The following is a 19781-nucleotide window of genomic DNA, read 5'->3' on the forward strand; positions in this document are numbered from 1 at the left end:
ATATACACATCAAGGCGGACTCGGTTTTATTAGTAATATATGGACTGGTAAAAGATAAACAATCAGTGTGGCTAATGACTAGTTCACTGTTTGATTGTATTGTACGAGTACGGTATATGATACCTATTGTACGGTCTAGGGATTGAGCCAGTACATCGCAGCACACAACTTTGATTTGAAGCAGAGCCGATCAACCAATAAAAAAGGTGTGTGTGAAAATTGATTCGATAGAGATAAAATCAAATCATATTGAATAAGGTCATGAATCAAAAACATTTGGTCGAGAATCATATTTTAAGACCTTTTTGGGGTCTTCTGAGTGCTACTGGAAATGTAACCAAATGATTATTAACCCAAACACGAACTAACCAACAACGTTTTCCAAACGCCGCAAGTTAGAAAAATTGACCCCATACGAATCAAAATTAAAACCTTGTCTCATAGAAATAACAACCTAATGTCCCAGATTTCATGGTACCAACACTAGTATAGAGGAAACCGTAGAAACCAAGACAGGAAGTTGAGTGATGAGCGACCGAGAGAGAGAAAGAGAGGAGAGACAAGCCTCGTCTTCTTTTTGCTTGTTTGCTCTGTTGTTGTTTTAGGCTTTGATATAGTGTCTCTGAGGTGTTAGATCTTTCTACTTACAATGTAGTCTTTGGTAAAGCTATTTGCTACTGACTGAGAAGACTGTATGATGGCAAATCTTCAAGACGTGTAATGTCTTCAACCATAATCTCTCTCTCCAGTTGCCGCCTTGTCGATTTCATTACAGTCTGTCATTCACACGATTATCAGTTTAGCCACAAATCATTTGGTGAACTTATGTATAGGCCAAGATAAAACACCAAGAAAGTCAAATATATGACAATTAAAGGCCATGGTTCTTCAAAACTAAAACTTTCAGCGACATTAGAATAGGTTACAGGATTACACTTACATTAAATTCCATGTATGACGCTCGCATGGAAAGCCATTGCTGATCCATCAGCTTGAAGGCAATGCAATAAAGAAGATCAAACGCAGATTCGTTCACTGCTTACAATACAACACAAGTCGTAGGACACAAGCTTAGTAATCTAACTCGTGACAAGAGAAGAAGTCATGAGATGTAATCAGAATTGTCTGAGATTTACCCGAAAGGAATCTCAGAAATGTTTCCCCAACAACACTTCGTGGTTTCACTGTAATATTGAAGTGTAACTATTGTTAGTATGCACAACTAAGATAAAAGTTACTGAACCTGAGTATCTCAAATACAAATAAGGTACTAAGTACCAAATCCTACGGCAAATACCCAATTAGAAGATCAAAGTTAGGAGTGGTTATGCTAATAAAACTAGCTGTTACCATATTGCTGCCTGATACAAACAACAAATAACAGCAGTTCACACTCTATCCAATCATCGAAATAATAAATGTGGCTATACCTGCTTCTAAGTCAAGCATCTGGATGAGCATGAACGTAATATTGATTCCAGCAACAGCAAAGGGGTATTCCCACACAGAACGATCCCCAACCTGTTTCCTCAAAAGGTCCTGGAAGGATTTCTACAGGAAACAAACAAGTGGCACAGAAACTTTACAATGTCATTACCTGGTATAAATATTATATGTGATGGTAACAATCTACAGATACGGTGCCACTGGAATTGAAAAGTTATAAAAGACAAAGACTATACATAGAGGCTTACCGAGAATTTCCTAGCGAAGTACAACAAGTTTTCAAGAGATATGAAACCACCACCCCTGCGAGATGCTGTACCGGTGAGTCAACTGAAAGAGGAAAAACGTAAGGATTATGATGACAATGAGACGAGAGACTTGACATTACCTAAAATCTGTGGACGGATCTTTGCCCTGCCAACCCATTTCTTTCCACTGATTAGATACAACTCCGTGTAGCTCTTGTTCAGGGAAGGCAAGTTTCCAAAGGTCCTTCAGAGCTTCCTACACGCATATTGAAATAGCAGACAATATTTTTAAGTAACGCAGGTACAGCCTGACTTATAAAAGCTAGCATGCAGTTAAAAAAAAAAAAAGATTGAAGGCGCAGGTAAACTAGAAACAGCTACCATCTATGGAGTGGCATAATTTCGTTGTTAAGCAGTCTTTACAAATAAACAATCCTCTAAAGGAAAAAAAAAAGCATACCTGATGATGAGGTATTGAGCTGTCATAGGAAACATCAATGCGGTTCTGCAACCTCTCAAGGCAATCCTCCTGCAACAACAATTCGACAAATAAGGCTAGAAAGTTATAAAAGCAGCTATTTTGAAAACATCAGTCGGAGAAACACAAGTAAGTAGAAAGAGAAAGAAAGGAAACCTGAGCAGGTGTAAGATCAAAAGAAGGACGGGCATCGCTATCTCTTCCCTGAGCACAAACACAGGAAAGGCCACGGCCTAACCACGCAGCGGATCCAGCAACAACCTCAGCTGCAAAATACAATTTTTTTAAAAAAAAATTCGAGAATAATTAAATGACTAATTCAAAAACAACGTGTGATTAGAGAGGTGAAAGACAGAAGAATATGTCTCTCTAAGAAAACGTGAGAAGCAATTCTTATTCGGTTTTAAAAGCATAAAAAAAAAAAAAAAAAAAAAAAAAAAAAAAAAACATACTCAAAGACAGAACGAAGAAAACTTTCAAAGTAGTGAATTCCCAAATAAAATGGTTTACATCATCATCATCATCATCCATTATGAATGATGAGCTTTGGTTTTGTTTGACAAATCAAAATCGGAAGGCATTGAAACTCTAAAGTAAAGATGAAAAGGGCTGACACGCGAATATAGTAATCTCAACTGGCGGGGCTATATAGAAAACAAGAGAGAAAAATGAACGAAAACAAGCTGTGGGGAAACAAATCGTAGAAGATAAAAAAGAGAGAGATGTATGGATTTTCACTAAAAATAGCACTACTTACAAAGAAGATCCACACACATAATAATAATGATTATTATCTTATGAGATGAGCAACAGAAGCAAATCGCGAAACATATATCAGCAGATCTCTCTAATCTCTAATCTCTCTCTCTCTCTCCAAAAAAAAAAAGGCAATCGCCAGCGACGAGAGAGAGAGAGATGAAAAACGCGTTTGTTAGTTGCATCAAAGAAAAAGAGAAGGGAAGCCAAAAAAACAAAAAAAAACAAAAAACAATTAAAGGAGAGAGTGTGTGTGTGAGTGATGAATGATGAAATAATAATATGTAAATTTACCAGATGAAGAATGATAAACGCTTCCTCGTTCGAGACCTTGTGAAATCCGCCTTACTGCTACAAACGAGCCTCCTCCTCTATCATTCATGTTCTCTCACTCTTCCGCTGCTCAATCCCCAAATCTCTTCAATCAGAAAACCATAACACAACTCATCAGAAAACAAATACAGTTTTCGAATCAATCAGCATCTGATCGAACACAGTCGCCAAATGCGAATCGCACCAGAAAAAAAAAAAAAAAAACAACCTCAATCCATATCATCAAAAACTGATTCACATTAAAAAAAAAAAGTAAATTACCGTCGGAGACGAACGAATCGGGCGTTACTGCTTCCGAGATCCACCGATCGAGTGTCGCCGGAAAGTCTAGTTTAGGGCGGCGATTATTCGCGGAATTTATTATGAAGAAGATTCGGCCGTTTCGTTTCTCTTCTTCTTCTTTGGGTTTAAGTAACACAGAGGGAGGAAGGATCTGGCGCGTGTGGAACACTCGCTATTAAGGGAAAGAAAAAGAAAAAAAAAAAGAGAGAGAGAGAGAGAGAGCTTCGTAACGGAAAAGTGTGAATGACTCCTCGTGCGTGCGGTCATCTGGGGGGTATTTAAAGTCCGGGTCGTCGTCAACAACAACAACAACAATCTTTTCTAGTAATTAATAATTTTGCATTTTTGTTATAGTATTTTTAACCAATTTCTTCTAGATTATGTGATGTGTGCACATCGTTCGTTATTACTGTTGTAACGTAATGATACTAGTAAATTACTAGTATAAGAAAACGTTACTAATATATATAACTGAAATTACTACTATTAGTATTGGTTTGAGGTTCTTCTATACAAACATCCTTGGTGATATTTAGATCTACTTTCGGTTTAACCGAAATGTTTAATTTTGGCTATTTTGTTTTTTCCTTCTCCTATATACCTAACAAACCATTGAAGAGTTTTAACCATATATCTTCAGCGGTTATGCAAAATGATTAGGCTATTACAACAACATTCATTTTTTTAAATTACCTTCTCGACGAAAAGAAAAAAAAAAACATTTGAGTTAATAAGACAAAATACTATTCATTTTAATCAAATCTTAACAAATATTCGCTTTCGATCTAGTGTTTGTGTGATTTGTGAATAGTAATTAAAAAAAAAAAATCGAATCTAAAACTAAATTTTCGTAAGAAGATACTAGCTTTGTATAGAAGTAATAATGTTGTCTTGCAAAGCTAATCACATGGACTGTTGACAAAAAAAAAAAAAAAAAAAAAAAACCTAATCACATGGAGTAAGTGCGATCTTGGTCTCAACTCTCATGGGGGAGGGAGACAGTTTCATTACGGCGTGGGCCAATACTATGACCGGTATGGTTTTACTATAGCCGACCCGCGTGTTAGCAGTAGATTGCCTTTTCCTTTTTGTTCGTGTGATTAGAGACATTCACTTACTTATTTGCATATATTCTCAATTATTTGATCCTTACGTTTACTGCTAAAAAAAAAAATTTGAAATGAAAAATAGTACTAGTATTACTAGTTCCTTACGTTTAATGCAAATCTATTTTACGATTGGATATAAAAACTCTCGACTCCGGAATTGTCAAAAGTTGGTGTCACGAGGCATGGCCGCATGGCTACTTTCTCCGACAAAGTCTCCGTTCTGCATAAAATGTTTCTAGATCCCAAAGATTATGAGTGTCAAAAGTGTTCAAAATAAAATTAAAACTTGTGTATAGGATACAGAAAATCAAAAACGGAGACTTTGCATAAAAACTGAGCATAATCATAGTTATTAGCAGCGACAAAATATTCATGATATATAACAAGTTTTTATGCAGAGTCGTGCACCACGTATGCCAGCACAGACTCGAGTATCTTTGAAACACGATTTAACTCTAGCTAGACTACATATTTAATAGTTCAGTTCATGCTATTCATGTCCGATTTTTAATATCATTAACTTACTTTCCTTGATGTTCACGATGAATTTATTATTCGATGACCTTTGTCCAGTACTCCGGTCTAGCTCTGTTGACCAATGCATGATAAAACCTTTCGTTTTGGTTAAAAATTTATGGAATCCATATTGTGTGGCCGACCAGTATTGGCCGACTTTGATGGAAGCAACAACTACCTGATTCTAGCTAATCACAGTTTATTTAGTTAGGCTAGGCCCATATATTTGTACACGCTTTCTAACAAGTTGGCAATTCTGACGAGTAATCCAGTTCAGTTTCAACTTCCAAAACTCATGTTTTTAGTAGTTCATCATATACCCCAAGTGGTACCAACGGCTACAAGTTACAACAATTAATACAAAGCAAAGTAAAGAAGCCTTTTTATAGTTTTTAGCAAATAGTATCGACACTATTTGCTAACAATGAATCATCATCATCATCAGCACACACACAAGGCCCAATCAGAGAAGCCCATTATATAATTAAAAATTAAAACTAACAAGAAAAAGAAAAAAAACAAAGAGTGGGAGAAAAATCAAGAAAGAGAGACCATCTTTACATCTCCTATGTCCTGTCTTCCACTCTGTAACCAAAAAAAGTTGATATAAATTTAAAATTAAAATTAAAAAAAAAAAAAAAGAAGGGAAAACCCTAGATTTCTCCGTCTCTCTCCTATCAAAGCTTGAGAAAGTTTGAGACTTTGAGAATCTAAAGCTCCAAAATTTTTGTTCTGGAGGAATCGAATTATGTACAAGGAACGTAGTGGAGGAGGAGGTGGTGGTGGGTCGTCGAGATCAGAGATCCTAGGTGGAGCTATTGATCGGAAACGAATCAACGATGCACTCAATAAGAAACTAGAGAAATCTTCAGCTTCCACCACCACATCTAGGGTTCTCACTTCTAAAGACAAAGGTCCCTTTTCATTCACATCTACCTCAACTGCTAAATCTCAGCTTCCCGATGGTTTGTTTCTTTCTTTCTTTCTTTCACATCTGTGGTTTTTTGTTGTGGTAGTTTTTAATTTAATTTGCTTTGTTCTTAATGATTCATGTTTTTTTTTTTTTTTTTTTTTTGCAGTGGAATCTGAAAGTGATAGTGAAGGGTCTGATGTGAGTGGATCGGAAGGTGATGATACATCGTGGATCTCTTGGTTTTGTAATTTGAGAGGCAATGATTTCTTCTGTGAAGTCGATGAAGATTATATTCAAGATGATTTCAATCTTTGTGGATTAAGTGGTCAAGTTCCTTACTATGATTATGCTCTTGATCTCATTTTAGATGTCGAATCTTCCAACAGTAAGTGTTACCCCTCTTTCTTTTGTGTTAAACTACATTCTAAAAGTTAGTATCTTATTCTTTTGGGGGGGGGGGGGGGATTTAGGTGAGATGTTTACGGAAGAACAGAATGAAATGGTGGAATCAGCTGCTGAGATGCTTTATGGTCTTATTCATGTTCGTTACATTTTGACAACTAAAGGAATGGCTGCAATGGTTAGTGTTTTCTTTTTTACTCTCTTGTGTTTACGTTTTGGTGCTTTTTTTTTGAACTTCCTTTGTTTTTTTGCTTAACGACCTCTCTCTTGTTACTTACTGATCTCTCTGTCTAGACTGACAAGTACAAGAACTGTGATTTCGGGAGATGCCCGAGAGTTTTCTGTTGCGGTCAGTCTTGTCTCCCTGTTGGACAATCCGACATCCCGAGATCGAGTACTGTTAAGATATACTGCCCAAAATGCGAAGACATTTCTTACCCGCGATCTAAATTCCAAGGCAGTATCCTTTTTCTCTGTTCATAATTTTGGCTTTACCATTTCAGTGAAAGCTTTTGCTTCAGTTGAGAACACTCTGATGATCATGAGTGTTATTGTATCTTAGCGTTTTCCCTTAATTGACTTCTGCAGATATTGATGGAGCCTACTTTGGAACCACATTCCCTCACTTGTTCCTGATGACTTACGGGAACTTAAAGCCGCAGAAACCGACTCAAAACTACGTCCCAAAAATCTTTGGTTTTAAGGTACACAAACCATGAAGCTTACCGCGCTGCATTCTCAATGGTGATACATTTTTAGTGGGCTCGGTTTTTTGCATCCGGATGAGCAACGGAAGACGATAGCTGCGGTTTGAATGAACGAACATACATCAATCATTGGGTAAAGAGGGTGAAAGCTAAAATGAAGTTGGAAGATGGAATCTTGAAATAATCTACAATGAAGCTCCAAGAAAACTTGTAAGCGCAACACAACAGCCTGGCTCTTTGAGGGAAAAAAAAAAGACACTTATCGGGGTTTGTCTCCGAAAAGATTTCCCCCAGTTAGTTGGATTTTTGTTTTTAACTGTTGTTTCCCTTCTCAGCTTATTATTATTTGTCTTTCTAATTTCATGTAAAACCTCAGAAATTGTTTCCTAATCAGAAGAGCCTCTTAGTTTAAAAGTCAAAAAGCGTGCAACTTTTTTTACCCAGTAAGAGATCGTTACCAAGTTCAACTAAATTTTGTTTGTTTAAGACAAGCGCATCCCGGTTTGAACAATTTCATTTTAGAACAAATCAAAACTTTAAGAATTTATTCACCGTTTCTGTTTAGGAAATAATCTGAACTGCAAATGTGATAATCCAACATTTGTACTAGGTTGTTGGTTGGTAGTATCCCAAAGTCTGATAAGGGGTTATTTATAACGTTTGTCTAGTTCCAGTACTATATCAGAACCAGAACTGGGGAAAGAAAGCAAAAACATCAAATGCGCGCAAATACACTTTGGTAATGGCGCTTTATAAAAATTGATCGATAAAGTATTAGTACGAGAGAGAGTACTGTAACGAAATTAACCTAAAACTCTTGATGCTGTTTGAACAATCCTAGACGAAATGATTATTTAAGAAAATAAAGGTTGGTTAAAGTTACAGTTAACAAATCCTGTATCAAAATAGTTCTTTAACATAAAAGGTATTATTGAATTTCGATGATATCAGTACTGATTCAAACCTTAAAAGCTAGTTAAGGATATAAATATCGCAAGAACACTTGTTAAAAACCAACTCAAACATTGAATAAAAACCTCCTTCACTGCTTAATGTAATAATAAAGTCTTGATTCAAAACCACAAAAGCAAAGAGTCTACAAAACTCAATTGTCAAAACGAAGAAACAAAATATAAAAAAAGCCACCAGGTCTGCTACCTCAACCTTCTGATTGTGCTTCTAACAGAGACCGCACTAGCGGTGCTGCAATTCACACAAGGTTTAACCCTCGATCTGCTCCCTCAACCTTCTGATTGTGCTTCTAACAGTGACCGCACTGGCGGTGCTGCAATTCACAAAAGGGAATCAAAGTCTTATCAGAAAACAGATACTAAATGATTAATAAAACACAAAGCTAAAATTTATAAAAATTGAGGATTCACTTACTTCATGGTGTAAGCACCACCAGCCTTGACCTTGCCACAATCCTTGCATCCCCAGATACCAACAGCCTTTCGCTTCACTCCGAACTGAAACCATAAATTAAAATCCACATTCAATAAAACATAAGAGATTCAGGAAACCACAAACAAAAGAGAAAGATGAACCCTTACCTTGCCGCAGAACTCACAGAAGAACTTGCTGTGCTGGCTGACCTCCATCTTCTTGATCTGCTTCCTGATACTCGCACCATAACGTGTTCCTGAATCATAAACCACATTCGATGTGTAAAGAAGAGAAAACTCACAATACATATACAATACCAGCTGAACCCCCAAATAACAAACAATAACGTAAATCGAAACCATAGACGACATATCTCTCACATATCGACATCCCACTATGAGAAATGAACGAATCTAAATAATATTCATTACGAAACATTATACCAAATGAACTACAAAACTAAAGCAAACTGCAGATCCTATTCTACCATCCCAATCGAAATCAAACTGAGGAAGCTTACCGTATTTGCCGACGATTCCGACCTTCTTCGTTCTCTTCGCCTGTGGGAAGATTCAAGAGAGAGTAAAGAAGTCAGGATAATGTAAGAATACTCAGATCAACTACAAAACTTGAAATATCTCAAAACGAGAGAACAGAAGGAGGCTACATATCTATCTATCTATGGGATTACAACGATGATAAGAGCAATAACGAAGAGAAAAAAGGAGAGGCGTCTCACCATTTTCGGAGCAAGCAGGAAGGGAACACCACGCCGTAAGATAAGAAACCCTAGTGAGAGAACAAGTTCCTCTGGCCACTCTTAGCGCTTTTTATATACGAATCATGTTAGGGCATTTTCTTGATATGGGCCTTATGACCATCATCATATATGGGCCATCAACTAAGCCCAACTCTAAAGACATAAGAGCCCTTTTTTTGTTTTTTTCTTTCACATGGACTGCAGAATATTTTTTGTTAAACCACGGTGACACCACATCCTGGAACCTTTTGCACTAAATATCACCGATCTCATCTGATTTAATCAAGTTTGTTATAACGATTTTGTAAGAACATTGAGCTCAGCTCACTGTGCTCTTAAAGTTTTAGTTATATATATACGAGAGAAAGGTTAACCAAAAAATGAAATATTTTGGAAAGTTTTGCTATATAATAAAATAGAGAAACTCCTTTTTTAACAAATTAGTTCTGTCAAAGCACTTAAAAAAAGTGAAAAGACTTTTAAGAGAAAAGAACGAAAAATAAAAAAAGAAAAGGAACTCAAAAGATGGTTCCAATTGTTTTTTTTTTCCTAAGTAAATTTCTCTAATATCTTAGACCGGTGAGGTGCATGAGGTTTGAAATCTTCAATCCTCAGACCTGAGCTCCGGCGAATCTCAACCAACCCTTCTTCTCCAGCTTCTGTCTTTATCATCTCCAAAACACTCCCAAGAACATCTCCGCCTAACCCAAACTCTATTAGACTTCCTGGTTCCTCTCCTCCTTCTCTGATTAACCGACCAATCTCTGTCAATGTCACTACTTTCTCTGTCACACTTTTACCAAAGATTCTACCAAGAAACTCTGCTGCTTTCGGAGCATCATTTACGGCATCCTCCAGGGTTGTCAAAACAGATTCAAACCTGTAAACAACACAGCAACAGATTTAAGCCCATTTGATCGGAGTGCGACTTAGAGAGATTTATGGGGGGGCTTTGTTTACTTACCCTTTCACTAGTTGGACCTCGGTTAAAGCGTTGTCAGCAGATTTCACAAGGTTAACAAGGAGCTCTGCTAAAAGATTCCTTTCTTTGTCTTTTCTCTCAAACGAATCAGATACCCACAGAGAAATCATTGTTGGGTGATAACCTGGTGAATTCATATCTTTCATGCACAAACCAATCTCCTTCTCATCTCGGGCACTGCATAACAAACTCACCAAAGTGCTTATCAATAAAAAAAAATAGGTGACCACAATACGGCAAAAGTATAGAAACTAACAACACAACACTTCATTCAGTATCAAAAGGGACAGACTGTCACATGTGGTCTAAAACGCACAAACCTGTCAGATGTTCACCATTTATTAAAGATTCTATCAAAACAAGGAACAATGTCTCTTCTAAGTATTATTAATCCGTTTTGTTAGGAACCAATTCTAATATACCTACTTCACGTACTATATACACTTTATCAGATAATCTGCCCTTGTAAAACAAACGTGCGAACTGTAAACGAATCAACTGCAGTTTGATCCAACTGTACCTACGTAGGTTTTCATATACTGTTATGCTAAATGTGGCAGTATCTGATCACTATGCAGAGAACGTAACAAATGACCAGCAAGAAAGGAGAGATATAGTACCTGTAATATTCCTTAATTGCAGACAATGACATATTTTGTAACCGTTCCTCAGACAAAGCATTTTCTCGAGGACTGTTTACTGTGGACGATGGCCCTTGTACTACTTGCCTAGCAGATGAAACTTCTGGTGACGGATCAGAAGCACGAGACAGACTTGCAAATTCCCTGTGGACATACGCTGTTCCCCGCTCTTGAGGACTTGACCGTCCGTGAGTAACAGGACTTGCAGGTCTTTGTGAGCCAAAACCATTCAAACCACCAGCCGGTCGCCTATAATCTCCACCACCGGCCTGAGTAGCATCAGACTGATAAGTGTTTGATACTAGTGCAGGCCTTCTAGACATTCCCTGACCAAGACCACCTTGCGGACCCAAGGTAATAGGCTCATCACCTACTGACCTTTGAGGCATTGGAACCATCCTAGGCTCATAAGGTGGCCTTTCATCATATCGAATGTCCTGATTACTAAAGCCACGACCTTGAGGTGGTCCATGGAAACCACCCATTTGGGCACTTGGAGGTGATAGCATTCCTCCTCCCCCCCTAGGACTAAACTCCATATGTCCTCTTCTTGCTGATGAATTCATCGAGGGTCCACGTGAAAGCCTGTTAGCTTGAGTTTGGCGTTCTTGTGCAGCATCTCTGTGCACTTCCTCAATTTTTTTTGGTCCTTCGACCTTCATTCTCTCTTGCCATTTGTTCTTTCGCAAATCGATGGCATTAATCAACATGAACCTCACCCTAGACGACAATTCTTGTTTGCATGATAGCATTTTCATTTTCTCAAAATACCCATCCATAAGGACCTTGGCTTTCTGATGATCGATCATAACTCCTATCGTACTCATTAGTTTACAAAGAGCTTCAATGTTCTCTTCATGAGGATCTTGATTAAACCCGAGCAACTTCTGGATGCATGCGTGCATGATTTTCTCAGTCAACATCTTTTTCTTGTATAACTCACCAATAAGTCTAATATTACCGAGCATTCTCCTTCGCACCTGGAGTCTTTTCTCTTCCCGTTCCTCCTCGGTTTGTTCTACTTGTCCTTCTTCGGCTACTCTACTGGCTTCCTCCTCTTCTTTCTCCCCTCTCTCAAATTCTTCCTGACATTTATTGAGAAGCAATCTTTTGAAGGTAATCTTTTCACCATTCTCATTAAAATCAGGTAACGCCCCAGAAAGATGTACACAGAAATCTGCATACATCTCACAGAAGGTAGGCTCCATCAAGGCTTTGTCAAATATCTGTGAAATGACACCAGAAAGCGTAACAGCGTTGTCGATGTTGACACTTTTAACTTGCTCAAACAGTTTCTCAAAGTTTTGCGGGGTCAACTTGTTCAGGATTCCCTTTAATAGCCTTTGTTTTGCTTGTTCTTCATCTGCAACTGTACCCACTTGGTATTTTCTCTCAGCTTTGTGCATCACCTGCATAGGAGCATGTGGAGAAGGAAAAAGTCCCTTTTGTTGGAAATTTGAACCACGTTGCCATAAGTCGGGGGTATTTCTGCCCATTCCTCCCATAGGACCCACAGGTTGCATCGGTCTAGACATAATCGGTCCCTGCATACGAGGGTTTCTTAAAACTCCTGAGTTTCCTCCTTGACCAGGTCGGAAACCTACGTTACCCCCATATCCTGCTGGAAGAGAACCCTGATTCTTTGTCCATCTATCATCAACCATATTGGTAGGACGACGATCTAATCGAGCATTACTCCCTTGGCGATCCATAACCTTTCCAGGAGTAGGATAAGAATCATGTTCATGATGAGATGCACCCATATAAGCAAAAATCAAGGAATTAGCAATATCAGGCGAAAGGTCAAATCCCACAGGGAGAGTAGTACACAGGTCTGCAAACTTAAGAAGGAAATCACGGGAGTATTTCTTTTCTGTATTGCTGCAGCTGTCTCTGGCCTCATCTGAGGAACTTCTCTTAGCATTCATAGAATTATCTGCAGTTTCCAACTTTGGTGTAGAAACATCGGCCGCATCTTCCCAGTCTTCTGGTTCATTTTTCACTGGTTCAGCATCCACAGTGGCTTCAGCAACAGCCTGAGGTATGACAGGTGCCGGCTTCTGGTTTGAAACATCATGAACAACATTTGAGCTCTCTAACGGCTCTTTCTTTTCTTCAGGCCTTTTGTACGCATTATAAAGATCAGAAGTTGTCCCTGCAGCATCTGCTTTTTGAAGGATTTCTTTTATCTTCTTCTTTCCTTTGGTAGAAGTATTTCTTCTTGTGTTCGATTCAAATGCGGATTTATCTTTTGAAAGAGTAGCTGGGGCAGAGGTCAAACTATCACCAGAATTTTCTACACCATGATGTCTCGATGACGTTTCCGAATGTCCAAGAGGAACAGTAGAAGACTGAATATGCGTAGAATGTGGAAGCTCAGAGCTCGTACCATCTGTAACTTCAGCCAAGTTTTCAGAGTCAGGACAGACGTCTGTGGCACTATCTACCTCATTCTGTGCCTTCTCAAGCACACCTGACACTGTTTCGTGTTTTTCAACAGAAATTACAGACCTTTCAACAACCATATCAGAAACAGTCGGTTCATCACATTTTAGGTCTTTCTCTTGAGTTGAAGAACCAGAAATCTCTGATGAGGCATGGCTTGACCCTTGCATAGATTCGTCAATATTTGTATCTACTGAATCAGACGTTGGAGCATCAGATGTAGGAGACACCTCCATGAGTTGCTTCTTAAACCCGTTGTTAGCTGGGAGTGATGAATTTTCCTTGGCAGCAACAGTTTCTGTTTCGGGAACAGAGACCAGAGAGTCTGGCATAGTCTGTCCACGATCCTGAGGAAACAGCGCCAAAAAAATTAAAGTAATTTAATCAAGTAATAAACAAGAAAAAATGAATAATACCCAAAATCAAAACACAGTATCATACCTCAGTCAGATTATGAGGGGATTCCACCCTACGTGTCTGATTCTCAGCTGAGATCGACTCACTCACCATTTCCGCTCTTCTAATTTCAGTCGCTGGCCGAGCAGACGAATTAGGTACTACAGAGACAAAACCAGGTTTAGGCTGCTGTGAAGAGCTCAATGAACCTGCATCCACGTCCTTCTGTGACAGAGAAATGTTAACTTCTCCATGTGACTTGGCTTTTGGTGATCCAAGCTTTTCAGAAGCCCCAGCTGGCTTCACTGATACCTTCGCATAAGCAGGTAGGGCAGATGACATCACATTTTGGGCACTGCGTGCTTTCACAGAGGAAGAAGAATCAGATGAAACATGTGCCAGAGCTGCAGGTCTGATATGCTGTGGAGCGGTATGAGCAGGTTGGTTGATAATTTGTACTCTCTGGGACCCATCAATAACTGGGAAAGGATATCTTGGTGCCTGAGCAGATGACATTGGACCACTATTTAAGGGTACAGAAACCGGAGGATATATAATAGTATTGGAGTTAAATGAGGGTTGCACCAAATTGACTGGTCGTGGGAATGATGAGACTGGCTGTGATCTGGGAGGTGTGTTAGAATGCTGTTTTAAAGCCGCTGATTCGCCTTCTGGATATGGGTCACCACGTCGATCAAGCCTCAGCTCTTCGTGTGTGTCAGGATGAGTAATCTTTACAGGCGTCGTCTTGCGTGCCCCACCATATTTTCCTCCTTGTTGCTGGGGATATTGTGGGCTCAAACCCACACCAACGTGGCCTAACTGAGGATGAATCTGAGCACCCATTGGAGTTGCAAAACCATGTCCCTGAGCCTGATGCATCATACCCTGATGATGCATCGGATGTGATGGAAGACCCTGAAAAAACACCTGCGGCTGGATTTGGGGTGAATTTCCCATAGATAATCCCATTGGCATTGGCATTTGAAACGAGGTTGCGGCCACTGGAGGCTGCATATGCATGTTCGGCCCACCAAAATGTACAGGGTGAGGAACCTGAGCATGCTGATATGGTGTCTGCACAGCAGGCATGCGAATATTTGTAATTGGAGACTTCTGCGTTTGACTTGGAGGGGATATATGTGGGACTTTAATATCTGCTTTCTCACTTGATGGATTGTGGCCCTCTTTCCTCGTCAACTGATTATCTGCAACCTTATTTGATAAATCTTTTTTGGGTACAGAAGCCGGCACATTTGGCGCCGTTCTTAAAGAAGCTTGCTGCATCTGCAAAAAAATAGTTGGTTGTGTCATAAACGAAAGGCAAAAAGTTCAGAACAAAATGTAATATATATATCTTATGGAGATAAATGATCACATCAAGCCCAGTAAACACAATACAAATAACAGAGCATTTAGAATCACAGAAACGAAGTTTGAGACACTGACTAGTGGCCATCCTATAACCAAGAACCATTCATGTAGGCAACAATCACATTAACAGCAGATGTAAAATACTACAAGGTGGACCTGGGCACGTTTCTGCTCATCCATACTCGGAGGTGCTGAGCTAGTTCGAGCAGGAATCTATAAAAACCAACAGGGCAGATGGTTTAGGTGTTGATGGACAAATCTAACAAACAGAAGGAAGGAAAAACAACATACCTTCATCAGATCAATAGACCCAAATTGAAAAGCAAATGCTTGAGAAGCGTCTCCAGAGGCTGCCACAAAAACAAAATCATGATAAAAAAAAAAACTTATACCTCAAAGGATGTACAGAGGAATTTAGTCAAGCTTCAATGCTCAGTGACAACAACAACAAAAAAGATTCAAAAAGAGCTACCTTTAGCTGTGTTGGGCGTATCATTGTTCGTGAAAGTCATGGCGGTAGACTGAGAAGTTGGAGCCTTTGGAATAGGTCCACTGTTTCTGTTGATTGATTCAGTTGTTCCACCAACAACCGGTTCACCAGACACTCCTGTAACTAACAAAACAGTGTAAGATAAGTTGGACTTAAAAACCAAACGATCACTCAACACAGTGACCAAAATCATCTGAAATTATCCAATTTAAAAACTTATGATCAAATAAAAGCTAATCCGGGATTAAAGATCATACCTTGAGAGCGAGAGTGTGCATTTGGACCATTGTGATTGTTAGGATGCAAACCATCCTTGGAAACAGAATGATTCACAGGTGGCAAATTCACCCTAGGCTGCCCTCCTCCTCCTCCTCCTTGAGCATTGCTAGGCTTCTTAAAACTGCAGTAAATACCAAATAAAAGGATCAAAATTTCCATGTCCCTTCCAAATTAAACCAAAGAAAAAAAAAATCGAAATTTGATTAGAACCTGCGATTGGAAGGCAAGGAAGAATCAACAAAAGGGGCAGGGGAAGGGGCAGGCGCAGGGGAAGGAGGAGCGCCGGCTCCCTTACCATAACCGGCGGCGGGCGAAGATCGGTGTTGCTGATGTTGCTGTTGGTGGTGGTTACCGGTGGATCGACCAGTTCTACGGTATTGAGTCTCGCTTCTGTCGGGCCTTGATTGATTGTAGGACATCTATAACAAACCCTAATAATCTTCACACTGTTTTTTTTGTTTTCTGTGCAAAGCTAAAAAATTCTAACAGCTCTCTGTAATGGAGTGAAACGACGATGCTAAATGGAAAAAAAGATAAAATTAGGGTTTTATTGGACGGACATGATTATAGGACCAAGAAAAGACGGGGAGAGAAGAGATGAATGTCGTTGTAGAGAGAGCAACTCAATATCAATATGCCTGCCTTATTATCACAAAAAAAAAAAAAATGGAAAAATTTGTATAGTGAACAAAAACAAAAGACTAGTATGGTAAAGAAGTACCAGAATAGTAAATAATCTGACATCTTAAGGATATAATCGATAATTAAATTAAGTTAATCTCTTTTCTTTTTCTTTTTTTTGACAACAAAAAAAAAAGTGTACTTTTGTTCCGGTCAATGCTAAGAAATTATCAAAATAGAGGTTTCAGGCGATCGCGAAGAAACTGAACTAACTCTTTTTAAGCCAAAATGTTTTAAATTCAATAATTATTTTTTTTTAAAAAAGATTTGACAATTTTGAAAAAATGTAATTATAATAGGTTAGGGTGGAAGATATTTTTGTTATTTCGTTTGAATAGAAAAAGCTTGCGTTGACATAACCAAAAAAAAAAAAAAAAAAACTTAATATTGAATTTTCCACATTTTAAAATAAAAGAAGCTAATAATTAATTTAAAACGACATTATATCTGTATTTTTTTGCACAAAAAAAAATAATTTGTTATTTAATGAATAATTTTTCAATTTTTATGTTGATACATCAAATCATACATTTTTTTGACTGAATATATAAGTATAAAGCCTTGTCCATATAAATTAGGTGATTTCGGAGTTAAGATATGACAGAATTAGTAGAAATATTCATTTTGTGCATAATAAAGCTTTCCTCATAGTAGAAAGTTAGGTGATCGCTCTATCTGTCCAATTAGGTGGATTACTTTATTGTCTACTTTAGAATTTGCTTTTTTTGGGGAGAGTATTAACTTGAGTTTCTTTTTCAAAAAAAAAAAGTTATTGTATTAACTTGAGTTACTTGTTCAAGTACCTCATAACATCTTTAAAATGATGGATTTACGTAATCTTATTCCTCTCTATGAAAAAGGCCCAATACTGAGAACCTAATTAATAGACCACAAAGGTTCACATTGGGCCACGTATTTTATTTAAGAGAAGCCCAGCTGGATTGTAAAAATGCTTTTTTTGTTTTTTTGGGGCAAAAAAAGAAAGAAACTTCCGTTTTGCATTATTATTTTCTTCTCTTTAAGCGGAGAGAATCATCAAGAAACACACATAAAGATCTCTCTTCTCCTCTCTCGGTGGTAAAAAGTAAAAATAGAACCAAAAATTTAAGCAGATAGAACAAAAAAAAACTTCACAGCCAATAATATACTTTGGCTTCTCTGTTCTCTCTCTCTCTCTCTCTCTCTCTCTCTCTCTCTCTCTCTCTCTCTCTCTCTCTCTCTCTCTCTCTCTCTTTATTAAGAAGTTCCACATCCAATCTACAAAGGTCGGATGAAGAGGCAATAAGTACTAATTAAGCCATGATGAGAGTTTTTGTCCGTATGGTTTCACAGGCGACAGAATCTTTCGGATCAGACGATTTCCAGAGAGATGATCCGGAAGACGACGACGAGTTTTTTCTCCAGCTCTTTGATTTAATTTCATCATATTCAATCTGTTCTTGCCTACACTCTTGGCTACAGAATGCCATGTCTCCTCTGCAACAACAAAAAAAAAAAAAGAAAGAGAAATCGATCAGAACAAAGTATCAAAACCATAAACTTAAAATGCTTAATCAGTCACTTGGAAGAAATAAGTATCCGATTGTTAAGTTCATTGTTTTGTTTGGATCGCAAGCAACGAATTAAGTACCTGTACATGAAAATGTCAGAGTTGATAGAAAGGGTTTTGCGACAAAGAGAGCAAGATTCTAGAAAGTGTGTCTCCTCGCTGTCCAAATACCCAACGTAATACGAATCCATTGGTATATTAGCTACGAGGTTTTCGGATTCTTGATGACAGCTAATGGAATCAAGAAGAAGAGATGGGACGTTCCAAGGAGTCAAATGAAGAAGAAGAAGAAGAAGCTCATAAACCATGGTGGGGTGTTGGGTCTTATATAGAAAGCCAGCTTTTTGATCGCCTGTGTCACGGAACATGTTAGCTTATGTGGTTGTCGATCAATTATTATTCGTAACCGTTCATTCCTATTAAAAACTCAAATATTTCCAATGACCATCACATATTTTATTTTATCCGTGATTTAAGTTACAATTCAATGATTAAAATTAAAAAAGGGAGTTCGGTGGTGTTTAGTGTAGTTTTCTTAGCTTAGGGTGAGTGCCTTTTAACTCCCTAGCTAAAAACGTTATCATAGACACACACACTATCACGTAACAACATTTTCTTTATTAATACAGTCCTTAATTTTCGATTTTGCGTGTGTAAACGACAACACGAGAGTCTATATAGCATGATAAGCTATCGGATGATAGATTTACGAAAATATATAAGCTAGCATAATATTCGTGTTTTATTATAAGAAGAATAGAATTTTTAAAAATATATATCTGGTTTAATAAATTATGAATAGTTGAGTGGACCTCATTCGTCGAAGGAATCAAATGAGTCTGGCCTAATTCCTTTTCCGGATTCCATTATTATATCTCTTGGCCAACAGCATCATGTATTGTGCATGATCGATGGACTTTTCGAATACATGATTTGAAAATTTGACAATTGTTAAAAGCCAAAAGAAACAAGTTTAAATGTATTTTAATTCAGGGATTACAAGATTATGATAAGTTATACTTTAAAATTTTAAAAACAGATTTTTAAATTAATATTTTTTCATAACCACTATTTTTTTATGATAATTATAAATCTGGTTGGAGTAATAATAAAATTTTAAGCTCCAACCATTTGCATTAGTTTTGTATTTTGTTCATTGTATAATAAATAAAATAATACTAATATATTTTTTTTTTAACTCATATTCGTCACTACAAATAATTTATTAGTTTGGCCCACAAAAGCCGTCAAGTCAGAGTTATAGAGTGACCCACATTGTTCGGAATCAAACTGGTATCTGACGTGGCAAAGCTCGCAACACGACAAAAGAAATTACTAAAAGATGAGTGATGATGACCCACTTTATACTAAGGCCCAATTCATTTGTGTCTCTTAGGCCTATTACAGCTACTTTCTGTTCTCCGTAAGTGACTCAGCCCCCAACTATGAACTATCTTTGATGTGGCACGAACGAACTATAATGCTCATGTCGTCCGTGCGCCAGCTAAGGTCATAGTCTATGATATGTGGTAACCTGACAGTAACTAACACCCGCAAATGTTTGAGACTCGCATCGTCTACCATTTGCATGCAATTAAATTTGTTGTC

General features: G+C 37.9%; 5 protein-coding genes across 10 annotated transcripts; 1 reads left to right on the forward strand and 4 right to left on the reverse strand.

The window, feature by feature from the left end:
• Window positions 1–230: 230 nt before the first annotated feature.
• Window positions 231–3835, reverse strand: LOC104749309 (uncharacterized). 2 transcript variants are annotated; one of them, XM_010470905.3, is made up of 10 exons: window positions 3523–3835; window positions 3223–3346; window positions 2329–2438; window positions 2155–2223; window positions 1835–1950; window positions 1695–1749; window positions 1431–1551; window positions 1137–1184; window positions 941–1035; window positions 231–776 (listed from the first exon to the last, which is right to left on the reverse strand). In XM_010470905.3, exons 2-10 carry the CDS (start codon window positions 3308–3310, stop codon window positions 675–677), a joined length of 804 nt encoding a protein of 267 aa, XP_010469207.1. In that variant the 5' UTR covers window positions 3311–3346; window positions 3523–3835; the 3' UTR covers window positions 231–674. The 2 variants fall into 2 exon arrangements, with proteins under 2 accessions (XP_010469207.1, XP_087348144.1); XM_087492018.1 differs by lacking the exons at window positions 3223–3346; window positions 3523–3835 and adding an exon at window positions 2930–3109.
• A 1848-nt stretch (window positions 3836–5683) lies between these two features.
• Window positions 5684–7612, forward strand: LOC104749311 (casein kinase II subunit beta-3). Of its 2 annotated transcripts, none has more exons than XM_087492019.1 (5): window positions 5684–6133; window positions 6248–6466; window positions 6552–6661; window positions 6778–6943; window positions 7072–7612. In XM_087492019.1, the coding sequence occupies exons 1-5, from the start codon at window positions 5917–5919 to the stop codon at window positions 7200–7202; spliced, it is 843 nt and encodes a 280-aa protein (XP_087348145.1). In that variant the 5' UTR covers window positions 5684–5916; the 3' UTR covers window positions 7203–7612. The 2 variants fall into 2 exon arrangements, with proteins under 2 accessions (XP_087348145.1, XP_087348146.1); XM_087492020.1 differs by having other exon boundaries at window positions 5689–6133; window positions 6778–6940.
• Window positions 7613–8215: 603 nt separating this feature from the next.
• On the reverse strand, window positions 8216–9378 carry LOC104749312 (large ribosomal subunit protein eL43y). Its single transcript, XM_010470908.3, has 5 exons — window positions 9316–9378; window positions 9097–9136; window positions 8744–8832; window positions 8577–8659; window positions 8216–8475 (listed from the first exon to the last, which is right to left on the reverse strand). The coding sequence occupies exons 1-5, from the start codon at window positions 9316–9318 to the stop codon at window positions 8412–8414; spliced, it is 279 nt and encodes a 92-aa protein (XP_010469210.1). The 5' UTR covers window positions 9319–9378; the 3' UTR covers window positions 8216–8411.
• A 346-nt stretch (window positions 9379–9724) lies between these two features.
• LOC104749313 (eukaryotic translation initiation factor 4G) lies at window positions 9725–16769 on the reverse strand. Of its 4 annotated transcripts, none has more exons than XM_010470909.3 (9): window positions 16154–16769; window positions 15922–16064; window positions 15647–15787; window positions 15466–15524; window positions 15331–15387; window positions 13846–15087; window positions 10939–13751; window positions 10301–10495; window positions 9725–10216 (listed from the first exon to the last, which is right to left on the reverse strand). In XM_010470909.3, the coding sequence occupies exons 1-9, from the start codon at window positions 16360–16362 to the stop codon at window positions 9886–9888; spliced, it is 5190 nt and encodes a 1729-aa protein (XP_010469211.2). In that variant the 5' UTR covers window positions 16363–16769; the 3' UTR covers window positions 9725–9885. The 4 variants fall into 4 exon arrangements, with proteins under 4 accessions (XP_010469211.2, XP_010469212.2, XP_087348148.1 ...); XM_010470910.3 differs by having other exon boundaries at window positions 15647–15781; window positions 16154–16662; XM_087492022.1 differs by lacking the exon at window positions 15331–15387 and having other exon boundaries at window positions 15647–15781; window positions 16154–16646.
• An 835-nt stretch (window positions 16770–17604) lies between these two features.
• LOC104749314 (FCS-Like Zinc finger 3-like) lies at window positions 17605–18514 on the reverse strand. The gene is made up of 2 exons (XM_010470912.2): window positions 18255–18514; window positions 17605–18100 (listed from the first exon to the last, which is right to left on the reverse strand). The coding sequence occupies exons 1-2, from the start codon at window positions 18479–18481 to the stop codon at window positions 17917–17919; spliced, it is 411 nt and encodes a 136-aa protein (XP_010469214.2). The 5' UTR covers window positions 18482–18514; the 3' UTR covers window positions 17605–17916.
• Between the last annotated feature and the right edge of the window lie 1267 nt (window positions 18515–19781).

This window comes from Camelina sativa, chromosome 16, assembly GCF_030686135.1.
Source record: "Camelina sativa cultivar CO46 ecotype springtype chromosome 16, ASM3068613v1".
NCBI classification, from domain to species: Eukaryota; Viridiplantae; Streptophyta; class Magnoliopsida; order Brassicales; family Brassicaceae; genus Camelina; species Camelina sativa.

Excerpts from the sequence above, each read along its gene's own strand:
- LOC104749313 (XM_010470909.3), bottom strand. The coding sequence starts at position 16,362 with ATGTCCTACAATCAATCAAGGCCCGACAGAAGCGAGACTCAATACCGT. Across the intron at positions 13,752-13,845 it reads CCCCTCATAATCTGACTGAG|GATCGTGGACAGACTATGCC; the intron begins GTATGATACTGT and ends CTGTTTCCTCAG. Across the intron at positions 10,217-10,300 it reads GAGGTCCAACTAGTGAAAGG|GTTTGAATCTGTTTTGACAA; the intron begins GTAAGTAAACAA and ends TGTTGTTTACAG.
- LOC104749311 (XM_087492019.1), top strand. The coding sequence starts at position 5,917 with ATGTACAAGGAACGTAGTGGAGGAGGAGGTGGTGGTGGGTCGTCGAGA. Across the intron at positions 6,134-6,247 it reads TAAATCTCAGCTTCCCGATG|TGGAATCTGAAAGTGATAGT; the intron begins GTTTGTTTCTTT and ends TTTTTTTTGCAG. Across the intron at positions 6,662-6,777 it reads CTAAAGGAATGGCTGCAATG|ACTGACAAGTACAAGAACTG; the intron begins GTTAGTGTTTTC and ends CTCTCTGTCTAG.
- LOC104749312 (XM_010470908.3), bottom strand. Across the intron at positions 8,660-8,743 it reads TCTGTGAGTTCTGCGGCAAG|TTCGGAGTGAAGCGAAAGGC; the intron begins GTAAGGGTTCAT and ends TTATGGTTTCAG. Across the intron at positions 8,476-8,576 it reads GGTGGTGCTTACACCATGAA|CACCGCCAGTGCGGTCACTG; the intron begins GTAAGTGAATCC and ends TGTGAATTGCAG.
- LOC104749309 (XM_010470905.3), bottom strand. The coding sequence starts at position 3,310 with ATGAATGATAGAGGAGGAGGCTCGTTTGTAGCAGTAAGGCGGATTTCA. Across the intron at positions 2,224-2,328 it reads TTGATCTTACACCTGCTCAG|GAGGATTGCCTTGAGAGGTT; the intron begins GTTTCCTTTCTT and ends TTGTTGTTGCAG. Across the intron at positions 1,552-1,694 it reads ACTTCGCTAGGAAATTCTCG|AAATCCTTCCAGGACCTTTT; the intron begins GTAAGCCTCTAT and ends TGTTTCCTGTAG.
- LOC104749314 (XM_010470912.2), bottom strand. The coding sequence starts at position 18,481 with ATGGTTTATGAGCTTCTTCTTCTTCTTCTTCATTTGACTCCTTGGAAC. Across the intron at positions 18,101-18,254 it reads TCTGACATTTTCATGTACAG|AGGAGACATGGCATTCTGTA; the intron begins GTACTTAATTCG and ends TTGTTGTTGCAG.